Source organism: Pundamilia nyererei, unplaced genomic scaffold (genome assembly GCF_000239375.1).
Source record: "Pundamilia nyererei isolate P.nyererei 1_Seehausen unplaced genomic scaffold, PunNye1.0 scaffold00002, whole genome shotgun sequence".
In the NCBI taxonomy this organism is placed as follows: Eukaryota; Metazoa; Chordata; class Actinopteri; order Cichliformes; family Cichlidae; genus Pundamilia; species Pundamilia nyererei.
The window spans coordinates 4,294,161-4,309,692 of record NW_005187403.1 but is presented as its reverse complement, the minus strand read 5'-3'; the positions used below and the strand labels follow the sequence as shown (position 1 = coordinate 4,309,692).

Here is a 15,532-nt window from a genome sequence, read left to right as displayed (position 1 = left end):
GCCTTTAAACAAACCTTCAGTGAGTTAATATTAATCTTAGTGGGGTATGTGTTCTGTGTTGTTTACACCAAAAAATAAAAAAAAACACCTGCAGTAGAAACAGGCAGGAATGACTCATCAACATCTAATGACTTAATATGAGCCTTGTGATCAAGGTCTACCTCCTTTGTGGGTATAACGCTTTAGGACCACACCATGCATCCCTGCAGAAATAAAAACAGGGGTTAGATCCAGAGCTGTTCTGTTAACATGTTTCTGCAGCTGATGACATTAGCTGTAAAAACCTGGTCAAATCTATCATCGTAATATTTATCTGCACCAGCAGCTAAATCAGGAGGGTTGCAGGCTTTCCGAGTTTTGTGTGCAATGACAAACGTCTGTGCCTACGGGAGTAACCGCTTCCATTTCCGTCCAGCCTCTGGTCCTCTCTGTCAACCCAATGTGACCCTCACAGGAAAAGCTGCAGGGCTACAGTGCTGTAATACTATCCACCAGAGCCCACAGGGGGGAAAGACCAGAGAGGGCAGCAAGTGATGGAAAGATGAGATGGCTCATTGGTCAAAATGTTAATGTTGATGATTTTTGCACCCAAATGTATTGTTTTATTGTTTTTTTTTTAACTTACTGTTTTTAACCTAATGTTTAGCTACCACCTTGTAGTGTGGGGGGCATTACTCCTTACTTTTCTGAATAGTAATGCAGTACGCAACTTAATTACTCACCAAACAAAGTAATTGATTACACCACTCGTTCCATTACTTTCTTGTTACGCCATCAAATGACCTAAAATGCACAGTCTCATAATTACCATTTAACAATATAAGCCTTAGACCACACTCCAATACAAATCCCTATCCTAATGAGGACCAACTGCATCTTTCTTGTGGTCTTTAGGTGTGAACACAAAGCACAGATGAAAACAACCAAAAGAGGCTTCAAAGTTATCGCCATAGTGCTCGTCACTGCCTTGATGCCTTGCTGAGTTACATTACTGTTACTGAAAAATAGAATGTGATTACATCAATTATGTTACTTTGTAACGTGTTACAACCAATGCTGCTGTCTTGTAGTTTACATACTGGTACAGTATTGGTATAGCAATAGTTAAAGTTTTTCTTCTCCCTGCTCTCACCTTCAAGCGTTCATGGTAGATGCCCCTCCCTGAGCCTGGTTCTGCTGGAGGTTTCTTCCTGTCAAAAGGGAGTTTTTCCTTCCCTTTGTTGCCAAGTGGCTGTTCATAGGTGGTGGAGGGGAGGCAGTTGTTTTGATTTAGGGCTACATGAATAAGAGTGAAATGAATTGAACCACCAACAAGTAACTTCTATGTTATGTGATTTCCAATAAGTCCGAGTAGCTCCTCAGTCTGTGAATCTAGCTCTGCTAAATATTGTTTTTAGTCACGGGAGAGGGAGACAAATGAATAAACAAAAAGCATTTATGCCGAATTGAAACCTTCATCCATGCTCTGTTGGACATCGGTGGAATCAAATTCGAGGCACCGTGAAAGAAAAGAATAAGCACTGCTATGAATTAATTTCAGTAGTTTGAATTCTGTCACGTACATTTTCTACACCCAACACAGCGCAGTGTGCATTTATTCTAGCCACTGAATGTGAGGTAAATTGATCTGTCAGTATGAGAGACACATATAGACAGTTTTAAAGGGAAAGAGTTCAGAAGAGCATGTCGTTACCGAACATCTTTTTTTCCTCTTTTTCTCTTCTCCTGCCCCTTTACTTCCTTTTAAGGTATTTTATTGCTCTCACTGTTGGATGTCTTCTTTATATTGCCATAGAAACACAAAAAAATCTCTGAGCCAGTGCAAAACATAAACATGACCCCTTTTTTGTGTGCTTCTCCTCTCTCCCTCTTTTCAAGTCTCAGTGTTAGCCTTGCAAAGCACAGCAGTTGGAAAGTGTGCCATTTAAAATATCAGTGCTTCTTGTTGTCTTTGTCATTGTCAGAGACTCTTGCAGTGAGAGCCCTGATTGTTATCGTGCAGATTATCACGTCTCTTCGGGCCTTAAAGGCCGTGTGTTTGGATTTCAGCTCCAAAGCACGTGCAGACACTTGCAGAGGAACATCACTGAATATAGATGTGACACCGCTTTAATGGCAAAGTAAACCAATACGTAGGGAACTTCAACTTTCTCAACAGGAGTTTGTTCCCTACTATTTATTAGATCTAATGAGCCTTGCTGCACTGCCTAGCCTCCCTCTGACCCTATAGTAATATCACCCTCCTTTCTCTGTGCTCTGTGTGTTGGGCTTTTTTGAAGCATGGCCTTCTTGATGAGATGTGGCAGTGATATAGGGAGCGTTCTAGTTCTCCTTATTAGCACTGAAGCGGAGGGAAGGGGCGGGGGCATAGGCAGCAGGATTGAGGGCGTCAGAGAAAAGGCTGGAGGGAAAAGGAAGGCACTCCAGACACTTTTTAGGACACGATTGCTCAGACCATTTAGATGCTAGTGGTTATGTATTACACTAAATTATGGTCTGTGTATAATAACTCAGCGCTGTTCTGTTTGAATTTAAAGTCCGCGCAGTCATTTGTTTTTACAATATGCAGGTATTGTAGAAATACCACTAGACAAGACTTAAAAAGTCAATCCACTGAACACCTTTTCGCACTGACCTTCATAGTCCACAGAGGATAAATCTTGGTGACTTTCACAATACCCTTGTTTATCCTCTTGTGCCACCCAGTGGTTAGTTTTTGTTGTCCATTTTTCAGAAAATACTTGCAAAATTATTTCATTTCCCATCATCCTCTTCTGCACTAGTTTTCATACCCCCGTTCTTCGACTGTCTTTTATTAGTTTCTTCGGTTGAGTTGATTTGTTTTTGGTTAATAATAAAATACAAATATGTGACTACGTACACCCGATGGCCACTTTATTAGATACACCTTGCTAGTACCTTTAGCCTTCAGAGCTCCCTTAATTTTTCATAATGTAGATTCAAAAAGGCTGATATTCCTCAGACTTTGGTCCTTATGGATAAAATGGCATGATTACACTCTGCAGATTGGTCAGCTACACAGTCATTATGGAAATCTACTCTTCTACCCCATCCCAAAGGTGCCTTATTGGATTGAGATCTGGTGGCTGTGAAGGTCAGTGAACTCAAAATAATGTTCAGAAAACAAGCTTGAGATGATCTGAGCTTTGTGACATGGTACGTTTCTTGCTTGAAGCAACCATCAGAAGAAGTACACTGGGATCAAATCGATAGACATGGCTGGAAACAATACTTGCTTGTTTTCATGTTGCTTACACCGACTTTGAACCTACCATCCAAACGTCACAGCAGAAACTGAGACTCATCAGATGAGTTCATGTTTTGGTTTTTTCTTTCTTTTTTCAGTGGCACTTGGTATGGTCTTCTGCTGCTGTAGCCCACTTGCTTGTGAGTGTTGTGCATTCAGAGATGCTCTTCTGCAAACTTTGGTTGTAATTGTATAACTTGTTGCGCGCAAAGCAGTCTGGCCATTCTCCTCTGACCTCCGCCATCAGCAATGCTTTTCTCCCAGAGAACTTTTTCAGACCATACTCTGTAAATCCTAGAGATGATTGCGGATAGTAGGATTAAGCATAATCCCTGTAAATCTGCATTTTCTGCAATACTTGGACCAGCCCATCTGCCACCAACAACCATGCTGCCTTCAAAGTCACTTAAATGATCTTTCTTCTACGTTCTGGTACTCAGTTTGAACTTCAGAAGGTCTACATACCAAAGTGAAAAAAAGAGAATAAATAAAGCATGTGGCCCGATGTGCCTCTATATTCACCCTCTGGTGTTTGAAAGTGTTAACATTAAGCTACACAAGGCCTGAATTGGCACTTATAATGATCACTCAAAGCACTCAGTGGCCACATTCACACAGTGCACTTGATCAGTCCCTCATCCACACACATAAGCCCTCTGAGGCTCAGGGAGAACATGCAAACTCCATACAGCAAGGTTCAAACCCAGAACCTTCTTGCTGTGAGGCCACAATGCTAACCATTACACCACCGTGCCACCAGCTTCAAATATTTCTTTCATTGGCGTTGTTATCTTGCTCGCATTAGCATATAAAAGAAGAGACAAATTGCCACCTTCCTGTTTTGTGTTTCCAGCAAAAAGCCTGTGACTCTAAAATAAACTAGACAACTTTGAAATAAAAATAACCAAAGGAGTGGGCAGAGCACTGATATTTTTAATAGCACAGTCAAATGAGAACCAGGTTACCAGTCACCACATGAAAGATTATAAACCACACCAAGGAGCTTGGTCAAAATAATGTATGCAGTGTGTACCTCATGCCCATGTTAACAAATTATAGACTTGCTCACCTCAAACTGGAAGTCATGGGCTCTGTCTTCTTTGTATTAGAGGGGATTGCATCTAATTTGTGTTTCAAACTACCAGCAGAAATGACTGTTGTTCATTTTGCCCGTCTTGATGTCTTTCTGTTTGCTTTTCCCCATCTCTCTCCTCCTCCTCCCCTTCATCTGACCGTCCTCTCTAATAACACTGGGATTGGCCTCACTTCAGTGGCCACACTAGGCACAAAAAGCAGAGAAAATGAAGCAGCTGAGTTAAGGGAGAGACACACCTCAGGTCTAATTACGTGCTGGGTGTCCATTCACAACAGCCATCAGCTTTCTGTAGTTATTTATGTGGTGTGTGCTGTTCTGCCTTATTTAGTAACAGATTTTAAAAAAGAAAAAAAAAGAAGCTGCGCAATCCGGTACATTCTTGACAAAATAGCTTTGTAATAAACAACAGATACACTTAACTTGTAATTGGCATAGATGAGAGGCCTCTATCAAAGAACGTCATCCAAATAAGGGTGATTTACAGTCCCCATAGAGCCCCAATCCTCTTTGGAAGTTGCTATGGTGGTTTTCCAAATAGATTTAACGCGTCTTTTTAATCATGAGAAGAAGTAAACTCCACTCGGATAGGTCTGAGCTTTGCACGTCTGAAAACTTTCAAGGACTTCCCAAAACTTAAAGTTACAAAAGTTCTGTGAGGTTTCACAGGGGAGAAAGAGCCAACAACCTTTTTTTAAGTGCAGTCACATATTCTCGCTGGCACTGAGATCTGGACTCTATTTTACCCACTGGAGTGCATTGTTACGAGTCACATTAGAGTAGCTGGTATTGCTTTCACTTTCTCATCAATGAGCTAACAGTCTTTGTATAGGGATAGATAGTTCACTGTAGCTGAGATCTAATGGCTCAGTCAGACTCAATTGCATTGGACCGATTACAAGCATTCCCAGAGGCTGTGCGTGAAACACTTCTGGGTGATCATTTATGATCACAAAGCAACTGTGAAGGTCTCCCAGTGGGAGGCAACCTGTCTGCAAACAATCACAGTCTGACATGGAATGACTGCAGTCCCTCTCAGACACATTGGTGCAGTTTTGTAAATAATCGCGGTCTAATTTATAAACACAGATTGCTGCAGGAGACTTAATTCCAGGTGAAATCAGTGGAACTACGTCACTGTTTCTGGAGAAATTTCTACATTTCAGTTCCAAATTTATGAGGTGTGGCTGGGTGCTGAAAGTAAACTATTCATGTTGACTCCAGTCAACTGCAACCTGATAGCAGACGGATTTGGTCTTATTTTTATCACCATCTTAATGCACCAATTTCTTAACTGAGTGCGAGTGCTCGAGCCCTTTCAGAGGCAATGAGACCCCAATTTCACTTCTACTTGTTTGCAGTAAGTTTTGCTCGTCCCACAGTGTCCAATCACTGGTTTCCCCAGTGGGATTGGACATTAATCAAGACTTTGAAGATGGGTGTGGCCTAACCCAGGAGAGCTAAGTAGCATTGCAAATAGAAAAGCACCATCAGTGGGATCACACTAGCCCCAGCACCAAGGAGTTCTCATAGAGCATATTCACTGTTAAAACACCCAATAGAGATGTCCAATATTGGGACTTGCATTAAAAATTCAAAAGGCTGTTTAATAGGCGCCCTCTTCATGCACCATTTAGTCAAAGATCGGACCACACCCCTCTAAATCCCGACCTGTAAAATTAAGTGATTCTGTTTTGCCCTTCCTTACAAAATCTGCCCAGAGACAGACAGACGTATAAACACCTGCCATTGTGGCAGCTTCTGTTGCTGTCACCAGAGGCACATTTTCCCAAGATGACACACACACACACACACACACACACACACACACACACACACACACACACACACACACACACACACACACACACAGACAAACCTACAAGCTGAAAACAATACCAGCCATGCAGTTACAGCTGGTGATAATGTACTGTAGTAATGACTATAAAGTAGTCATGGGACTAAAAACCAATGTGGTGGCGACTGTCATGCCTGGTGTGATCCCATTATGAGATCATTTCTAGTGTTTCTTTTTTTCTGTCCCTTAGTGATCGAAGGTGTTTTGTTTTTGTTTTTTTACTTGTAAAGCCGTTCACACCGGATGATTTTTATATAAATAACATTAAAGTTCAATCAGTGTCAAAAAAGTTTCATTTGATTCCATCTTGTTAGAAAACAAGACATAGCAGCTACTTTTACAGCTGGCAAATTATTTTTATATTCAGCCATCTAAAAATGACATTCATACACAAATAGCCATCGCACCTACTTTGCACATCAGTGGATGATTGGCTCCCTGTGGTGTATCTTTGATTAGCCAGAGAACGGGATGCTCCAGCAGCTATAGAAACCGTCTGATAGTGTGTCCCCCCCCACGCAGCACCACCTCCCCCTCCGTTCTTTAAACACCACCGCTCTGTCTCCTCTTCCTCTCCCCCCACGCATCTGTCACTTGCGTCTCGTCTCCCTCGCTGCTACGCTGGTTCCCCAGCTTAACAAGCTGCTGGGGGACTTACATGAGAGTGCACCCAGAAATTTGTTGAAGGGATCCAAACAAGTGATGATTCATCCCCAGATGGCTCTATTTCCATCTCTCCTTTTCTTTAATACCTTAATGCCCGTCTCCACCTGTTTCTGCAGCTCTACAGAGCACCTGATCGATTTGAATTGAAAGGGCTTTTTCTTTTAGATTGATTAAAAAAAAGAGCATCCGTCCATATATTGCATCCATCAATCCTTAAATGAAGAAGAAAAGCTTCTTTTAAAAAAAAGTTGATGTGATGCTTTAAAGTCACAGCTTCTGTTGACAACTAGTCAAGCCATCTTTTGTTTTTGCTGCTCTTCCTTTTGCATAAATGCGAGGTGCAGAGATCACTCTGTGCATATGAATGAAAGTAAAGGAAACGCCTCCCCTTATTAGAGCTGTGGAAAATATTTTTTTGCACATACACAGTTGCATTCCAAGTACGTGTTGATACAAGAAATTATTTTGATTGCCTTCATTCTAGTACGACAACATTCGTGTTCTCGTTTCTCGTTTCACACTGAGAAAAAGGTGAAAGGGTAAATTACTTATCACGGCGACGTCTTTCATATGATTTCTTGAATGTACTTGTACACGTGTGAGGTTATGAGCCAACTATTAGTCATTAAAGCTGGGTCAACAGTGTTTTTGTAAACAGTTAATCACACCAGCTTCACTTAAAAGAAGTCACTGTCCTGACTAGCTGGTAAACAGGATGTAGCATCTTCCCTTAGTGTGTTAGAGCACAAAAGATCTGTCTGTTATGAAGTTTTCTAGTACAACTTAAAAGGCGTTGCTATGGCTCACCTGTTTGAGCTTGTGACCCGGATGCTGAAAGCCACAGCAGGGGCCTCGGTTTGAGTCCATTGTGTGTGTGTCGTTCCCCCTCTGCTGCTTTCCCGTCCATTTCTGTCTCTGAAATGTCACAAATCAATCTTTTTGGGACTGTTTTTTTTCCCATTTCTTGAGAGGGCATTTACACACCCATAGTTAGTTTTACAATGGCGTTTGGTTTCATTTCACACAGAGTGAAGTCCGATAGCTTCAGTACAAAAAACTCAAGAGCGTCAAATGCAATGCAAAATGTTGTTCGCTGGATTCACATCCGCAAAGAAGACTATTACAACGCAATGGTTCTGTCCTGTCCTGACATTTGTATGGAATCATTCTGGAGACAATGTCTTATCCGTGTTATTGGTTTTGAACATACCACAGCAAAATTAAATGAAGCTCGACCCACGACTGTTGACGCTTGGAAAATCTTCTCATCCAGAGTTATCTCCTGGAAGAGGCAATAATTGGTTTTAACTTTGTGTTTTTTGTGTCTTTTCTTTGCTGTCCCTATGCCTTGTTTGCTAATGTTTGCTTTGCTACTGCAGTTTACAGTTGTGCTGTATATGTCTGTACCCCCCCCCCCCCCCCCCCGCCCCCCCAAACCCCATTTTAAATCAATAAAATGTTGATCACAAAAAAAAAACCTCAAGAGCGTTTGGTCCGCTTATCGGCCAGATACGTCTGAGGCAGGAGCAACAAAAGGAAATACAGGAAGAAGCTGCCGTGTTCTGGACTAGTCTGGACACAGAGAATTTACTTCAAGCATTTGGAATAAATCTGTGCTTTTTAATTCATTGTAGAAGCTAGTTGTGACATTTTGTCCACAGTGCATATCTGTGGTACTCTGCCACATCCTGGAATGCAAAGCACACTTGGTAATTGAGTTGGATTGAGGTAGGATCACATTTTCACCTTAAGCAAACAACTCCGGGGTTTGTTAGGAGCTGGAACGATCTAATCTCCTTGGTTGGCTGTGGCTCAGGTGGTAAAGCAGGTCGTCTACCAATCAGGAGGTCGATGGATCCACGGCTCCTCCTGTCCAGTGTGTGTCTGTGAATGTTAGACGTACAAGTTAAGCACTGTGTGAATGAGACTTATAGCAGAAAACATTTAAAAACAGAATGTAACCATGTAAGCACCAATCATTTTAATTTGAATTAGTTTTTTTTTTTTTCTCAACTGATCATAATTCTAACAGTGAGTTGGAGCATCTCAAAAGCTGTGATGGCATTTAGTGCTCTGCCCAAAGAACAAATATAACTTTAAGGCTGGACTTGGTGGAGGGAGAGAGGAACTCAATATCCTGTTTTGCTTTGTTTTGCAGCTTCTTTAGGAAGTGGGTGAAAATGAATCAGATGAAACTGTATTCAAGTCCAGGCCTTCTTATTTTTCTCGCCACCACCAACTCTCCCCTGAGGACACATTTTGTTTTCATGGCCATTACACTGAATTTCCATTATGCACTGTCATTCGTTTTTCCTGTTTAGCTTTTTTACTTCCAAGCTCTCACCTTCTTGCACGATTCAGCTCTTTGTATAATTGGACAGACATCTTCATCAACTCATTCATTATGTGCGTGCGTTTTGAGAATAACAGTTATTAACCTTGTGCTCGTCCTGTTTTGTTTTTTTTCTGTAGGACTTCCTCACAGATTTAATGATGTCAGAGGTGGACCGCTGCGGGGAAAACGAGCACCTCATCTTCAGAGAAAACACACTGGCTACAAAGGCCATAGAGGAATACCTCAAACTGGTGGGACAGAAGTACCTGCACGATGCCCTCGGTTAGTGATTGGAAAGGGAGCTTTCTTCTTCTGCACGTAGACACTTCCTCTGATGTCTGTTTATCCCCCGACCTTTTTTCTAACGTCGAAGCGGAGCGTACACGACACAAGTTCGGAAGGATTAAGAGCAGTGTTATAGTAAATATTAGTAAAGGGCGAATATCACCAGGTGAGCTTGTAAGCTGCCCTGCAGTGGCCTGATGGCTGTTTGTGTGGCTTTATAAAAGTGGCACGTGGAGAACGGAGCCTCAGGTGGGAAGAGGGGAGGGAGCAGAGGTGGCCAGGCAGGTGATAGAGTACGGGAAAATAGAGTTGGTGTAAGGAAAAGACAAGTAAGAGAACAGGCTGAGGACATAACATAATTAGCACAGTATCAAGCAGGTGGACCAGTGAGAGGGGCGATGATGCACTACACGTGTGTTTTCCTCCTCTATCTAACATTTAAATGTACGTCCGCCAAACCACGCTTTCTAATATCCTTATTGGGAGTCATGCCTTTCAGTTTCTCTGCCATAACAGTGAAACTCATGCTGACTGTAAGTCTCTTTTTTTCCCTCAGAGTGGACGATAAGAGAGAAAGACGGTGTTTTTCTGTTAAAGGGTGAAATTGCAATACAGGCTCTATCGATTACTGGGTCATTCCATCCCAACATGGGCCCTCTGTTCAACCGTCTCCAATTTTCGTTAATATTTTATGGTCCAAAGTTTGGACTTATGTAATGATTGCTGTGAAATCTTAGCTTTTTGCCCCTCGAGACACTTGCAGTATTTTTTTTTCCACACATTGAAATCAGAGGCAACGTTTCAAGATGAATAGCTCAAACATTTTAAAGAAATATGACAAGTTGTACCAGGAAAAAAATAGAATGTCCAAATAGAACAAAATAGAACTAAATGTAATTATCAGATAATAATTTAAATATGTGCATATTTTGAAATCAAAATAAATCATAATTAATGTTTTCTTGGTCAGATTTTACCATCAAAGATGAATGAAAATTGCATTTTTTTTAATTTATTGACTGAATATTTCAAGAGAGTCCAGTGAAAATGTCAGGGTTTCATCTTTAATCGTTTTTGAGATGTTAATGTTCAAACTTTGCCTTTGATGTATGTCACTGTGCAAAAATATGGCTTGAATGGGCTCAATGGACCGTTTTTCAAAAAAGAAATGGCTTTGAAAGATATTTTGCACCGCGATCATTATATAAATTCAAGCTTTGGACATTAAAATTTGTATTCAAATCAGAGACGGTCGAGGAGAAAATATTCTAAAAATGTTCTTCTGAGAAGAGACAAAGCAGCAGAAGCTAATCTGTAAATGGCTCCCAGCCTTTCTGGCACCTATTTTTAAAACTTTAGATTTTAATTTATTTATTTATTTATGGTATTCTGCTAGTGTTTGTGTTCTTCTTGTCCACATGAGTGTCTCTTTCTGGCTTTCTTCAAATTGCTGCTTGTTTCCTTGCGTGCCTTTCACTTGGCTGACTTCAGACAGAATTTGAGGTCTGGAAAATGATGCATCACTGCGTTGCTTTTATTGTTTGACGTCTGGCTAAGCGTTTGATGTCACTGGACCCAGGGCAGCACAAGGACGGCCAAGCTTTCCTTTTTAGACCACCAGAGACTCAAGACGCTGCTGTTCCATTTTCAGTCACACTGATTAGAGAGGAATAAAAATCTCAGACCACGGCCAAACTTCAAATTCGCTACTTTTATGTGTTGTTGCCTTTTTTTTCCTTTACGCAATTCTTCTGCACGACCTTGTTTGGGTTGTGCGAGTCTGACGGCTCTTGTTGTCTTTGAGAGCTCAACTGTTTATATGACATATCAACAAGGAAACATATAAGTAAATATGTTCCTTAACTCTTTTTGTTTTTTAATTTGTAGGCGAGTTCATCAAAGCTCTGTACGAGTCGGATGAGAACTGTGAGGTCGATCCATCCAAGTGTTCGTCAGGTGACCTGCCAGAACACCAGAGCAACCTGAGGATGTGCTGTGAGCTAGCCTTCTGCAAAATCATCAACTCATACTGGTGAATGCTGGAGCTTTTCTTGTTTAAAAGTGTGTTTAAGTGTCTCCAGTGTGCACGCATTGTAACTTTTATCCAGGCTTCATCGTTTTGTATTATAAACACTGCTACTGAGGGGGCTTTTAATTAAGTTTCATACAATGTAGCAGCAGCTGCCAGATATGTAAATACAAACAACTGTTGTTCTAAGTGTGATTATAGCAACAGCTCAACAATGATTTAAAGAACCTGCTGAGAGGAGGAGACGCATCACATGATGAAGGAACCTCATGATTAATGTTCACTCAGCCTACAACCTTGCTACATCCAGCAGCATAGACAGTAATATGAGATACTAATACCGTACAAAAATATGCATTATTATATCAAGTACACAAGTGCCGGGAATGAAGTCTTCTTTATATAACACCAGTTTAAAGTAAAGACCCTACAGTGTCAGAGTAAAAAACCCCGACAATCAGACGATTAGCTTTGAGCAGCACTTGGTGACAGCAGGAAGGAAGAACTCTCCTTTAACAGGAAGAAACCTCCAGGAGGACCAGGCTCAGGGAGAGGCAGCTGTCTTCCTTGTCTGAAAGTCTACATTTGGATCTCAGAGAGTAACTTCTCTCCTCTCTCTAATCACCAACAGTGTCTTTCCACGAGAACTCAAAGAGGTTTTTGCATCGTGGCGGCAGGAATGCAGCAACCGAGGTCGACCGGACATCAGCGAGCGTTTGATCAGCGCTTCCTTGTTCCTGCGGTTTCTCTGTCCGGCCATTATGTCCCCCTCGCTTTTCAATTTGATGCAAGAGTATCCCGACGATCGCACGGCACGCACGCTCACGCTCATTGCTAAAGTCACGCAAAACCTGGCAAACTTCACCAAGTAAGTTTCTGCTTTTGTTGTGTGTTTTGAAAACACCTTCTATTGTTAGAGTAGAATTGTGGACTTAAAACTCTGCTACGTTGTTTTTTCCCCGTTTCTCTTTCCTGCCCCTGTTCCTAACAGATTTGGTAACAAGGAAGAATACATGTCCTTCATGAACCAGTTCCTGGAGCACGAGTGGACCAACATGCAGCGCTTTCTGCTAGAAATCTCAAACCCAGAGACAATCTCCAACACAGCGGGCTTTGAGGGCTACATTGATCTCGGCAGGGAGCTCTCTACATTGCACTCCCTTCTTTCAGAGGTGGTCTCCCAGATGGACCAGGTACTTAAAAATATGTTGGTCATTAGCTGTCCATCAAGATCTGTGTGTGGTCAGCCGTCTGCGCAAGAGAGACAAAGAAGAGAGTGCAGGCAGGGTGGCGTGAGCAAAGATGGGTGTCAGGGGTGATTTGTGACAGAAGCATAGCCGTGAAAGGGAAGGTTTTCAAGACAGTTGTGAGACCTGCTGTGATTTACGGTTTGGAGGCAATGGCGTTGACAAAAACACAGGCGGTGGAGCTGGAGGTTTCATTAGTGGCCAGGATGGACATGATTAGAAACTGGACAAAGGACGTTGAACATGGAGCTGCCAGGGAGGAGGAAAACGGGAAGGACACAGACGGAAGAAGTGAAGGAGGACATGCAGATGGTCGGTGTAACAGAAGAGGATAGGGTGAGGTGATCTGCCTAAAGGGGAGCAAACGCAGCTGATGTGCCGCTGCCCCTTTCAGGAAGAGATCCGTGAGTGACAGGGAGAAGCGCTAATGGGAGCAGCGCAGCATATTGAGTTGAGTTGGGGATGGCAGCTGATCAGACATGAATGAAACATTCTGTCACTTTGAAATTTCTTCCTGAGTGATGACTCTCCGATGTAAACATAAATCACAGCACGGCCATTGATTTAAACTTAAAATCAGGACTTTACCACAGCTGAGCAGGCGGCCTGAAAAATGGCTCGTGACGACAGGTTAACGCGCAGTTAATGGGCCACATTAGAGTCAATATTTCATAGTCCTTCTGTTGACTGACATGGAAAAATGTGTACATAAAAGCAGATTTATTGGAAATTTGGCTGTATTGAAAGACCAGCATATGTGAGCACAGAGAGAGGGAAGCAGATATAAAGCAGACGAGTTTAGCTTGCGCTAAAACACAAGGGTGGAAGTAAAAACCCAAAACAAAGCCGTATTTATTGGTTTATTGATTTTTAAAAAAAAAAAAAATTTATTGATTGATTAAAGGTGAGATCCTGCTGCTCAGGATTTCATCTCTCTAGTGTAGATCAGTATGTTTATCCTACATCATCAGTAATTTATGATGGCATTACATAAACAGTGTGCCGGGGGAGAACACACTGAGGCCGGGGCGAGGCATGTTCTGGGCTTATAAGGACATTTCCATTAGCCGTGGTAGCAGATGGGAAGCTGGTGGTAGCAGATGTTTTTTTCTTACTGTAGATCATTCTACCTAACCCTTTCAATAATTCAGAAATCAAAGTCTGGTTGAACCCCACCCCCTGTCCATCAGACTGCAGTTTAATTATTCGATGTGGCGTGGGGGAAATAATGTCTCAGAAATATGCAAATTACAAACTCAAACAAACTGCACTTTAAATAAAATTGAATTAACGCTGCCACTGAAGTGGTCCGGAGCAATATTTAACATGGATTACATTTAATTCTGACTTCTTCTTATTATTTGCAGAGTGCAGCCTCTAAGCTGGGTCCTCTGCCCAGGATCCTGCGAGAGGTGAACACAGCTCTGTCTAACCCGTCCAGTGTCCAGATGACACCCGGCCAGTCCTCCGAGCAAATGGGCTCGCCTCCTGCTGAGGCAGTCTGCAGCATTTCCACCGGCCTGCAGAAGATGGTCATAGACAATGACCTTTCCGGGTAAGACATTTTAAAATATAAATACACTCAAATTTCTAAAAAAAGAAATGCGAAAAAAGTGCTGAAAAAATACCATGTTTGTGCAGCTGAGGTATATTTCACCACACCGTTGTGGTATCCAAAGAGTCAGCTAGTACATGTTTAAATTGCTATAAATAGAAAAATCACTCAACATCTATGCCGCAGAAAAAAACGAAGTGGTCCTGAAAGAGTCCTTTCATCACTGAACAATAAAAAATAAAAAAAGGGATCTGCCAGTGACTCAGCCTTCTCCTAATGATATAGACTTGAAGCGTTTTGGAACATTTGTTCAATTTTTAGAGAGCTGAACACCCTTAAGTGTAACATATAGTGCAGACATGTCTGAGTTTGTTTACAGTTTTTAATAATGTACATCTTCTCCAGCTCCAACACTAGCAGCCAGCTCTGGGCATATTTGATTACAGGTCGGGTCTGGAATTGATTTGAGAGATGGGCTACTTGGAGGTAGTAGATGTGCTGGAAGGAAACTAATCTCTGTCACTTGCAGACTGATATCAGTCTGATATCAGTCTGCAATTTCTCGTAATGCAACAATTAACTGTAAAACATTTTTGTAAATCTTATATCTGTTGCCTTCTACAGAGGCAAGTTGCATTTAATAGAAATTCACATTTGCACTCAGTAACCTTTCTGTTCCACAGGAATATAACCACAATACAAGCAGCTAGCAGCCACTTGAGTCGAGTCCCCTCATGTTGTGCTTATTGACAAAGACTCATTCAGACTGATGGCAACATGTTGGCGATCTGCGTGCATTTATAAATGAAACAGCAGTTATTTGCAGTCGGTTCACGTCAGAGTGGGACTGTCTGCAGAAAGCCTCGTACCAGGTGACCTGTGCAACTGTCATGTGGTCACAGAATATAACAATGAAATATATTCACCAGCCAGAAGGTTGACATGTGTGTTTTTACTTGTGTGAGTAAGATATCAGCTTGCTCTGAATCAGGATGTAGTTTTATCAATGTGAGTGTGTGCACTAGTTTTACTTTGAGCCGATTTATTGCAAGTTTGCTCGGCTAATGTTATCACAGGACCCTGGTACATGAGATGAGCCATCGTTTTCATAGTATTTGAAGAGTATTTTCATTTATTTAATAAAATATTGATATTTGTGAGCCTTTCTCGATACAATATTGCAGAGAGGCTCTCTG

The 15,532-nt window shown here is 41.7% G+C and overlaps 1 protein-coding gene across 11 annotated transcripts in view; it reads left to right on the top strand.

The window, feature by feature from the left end:
• Positions 1–15,532, top strand: part of LOC102213025 (disabled homolog 2-interacting protein) — a 167,230-nt gene that overhangs the window by 135,562 nt on the left and 16,136 nt on the right. For all 11 annotated transcript variants that reach the window (XM_005720209.2, XM_013909738.1, XM_013909732.1 and 8 more), the window contains 5 exons: positions 9,358–9,502; positions 11,393–11,537; positions 12,166–12,402; positions 12,526–12,727; positions 14,149–14,336. In XM_005720209.2, the coding sequence (XP_005720266.1) occupies positions 9,358–9,502; positions 11,393–11,537; positions 12,166–12,402; positions 12,526–12,727; positions 14,149–14,336 (917 nt within the window). The remainder of the gene's footprint in view (positions 1–9,357; positions 9,503–11,392; positions 11,538–12,165; positions 12,403–12,525; positions 12,728–14,148; positions 14,337–15,532) is intronic.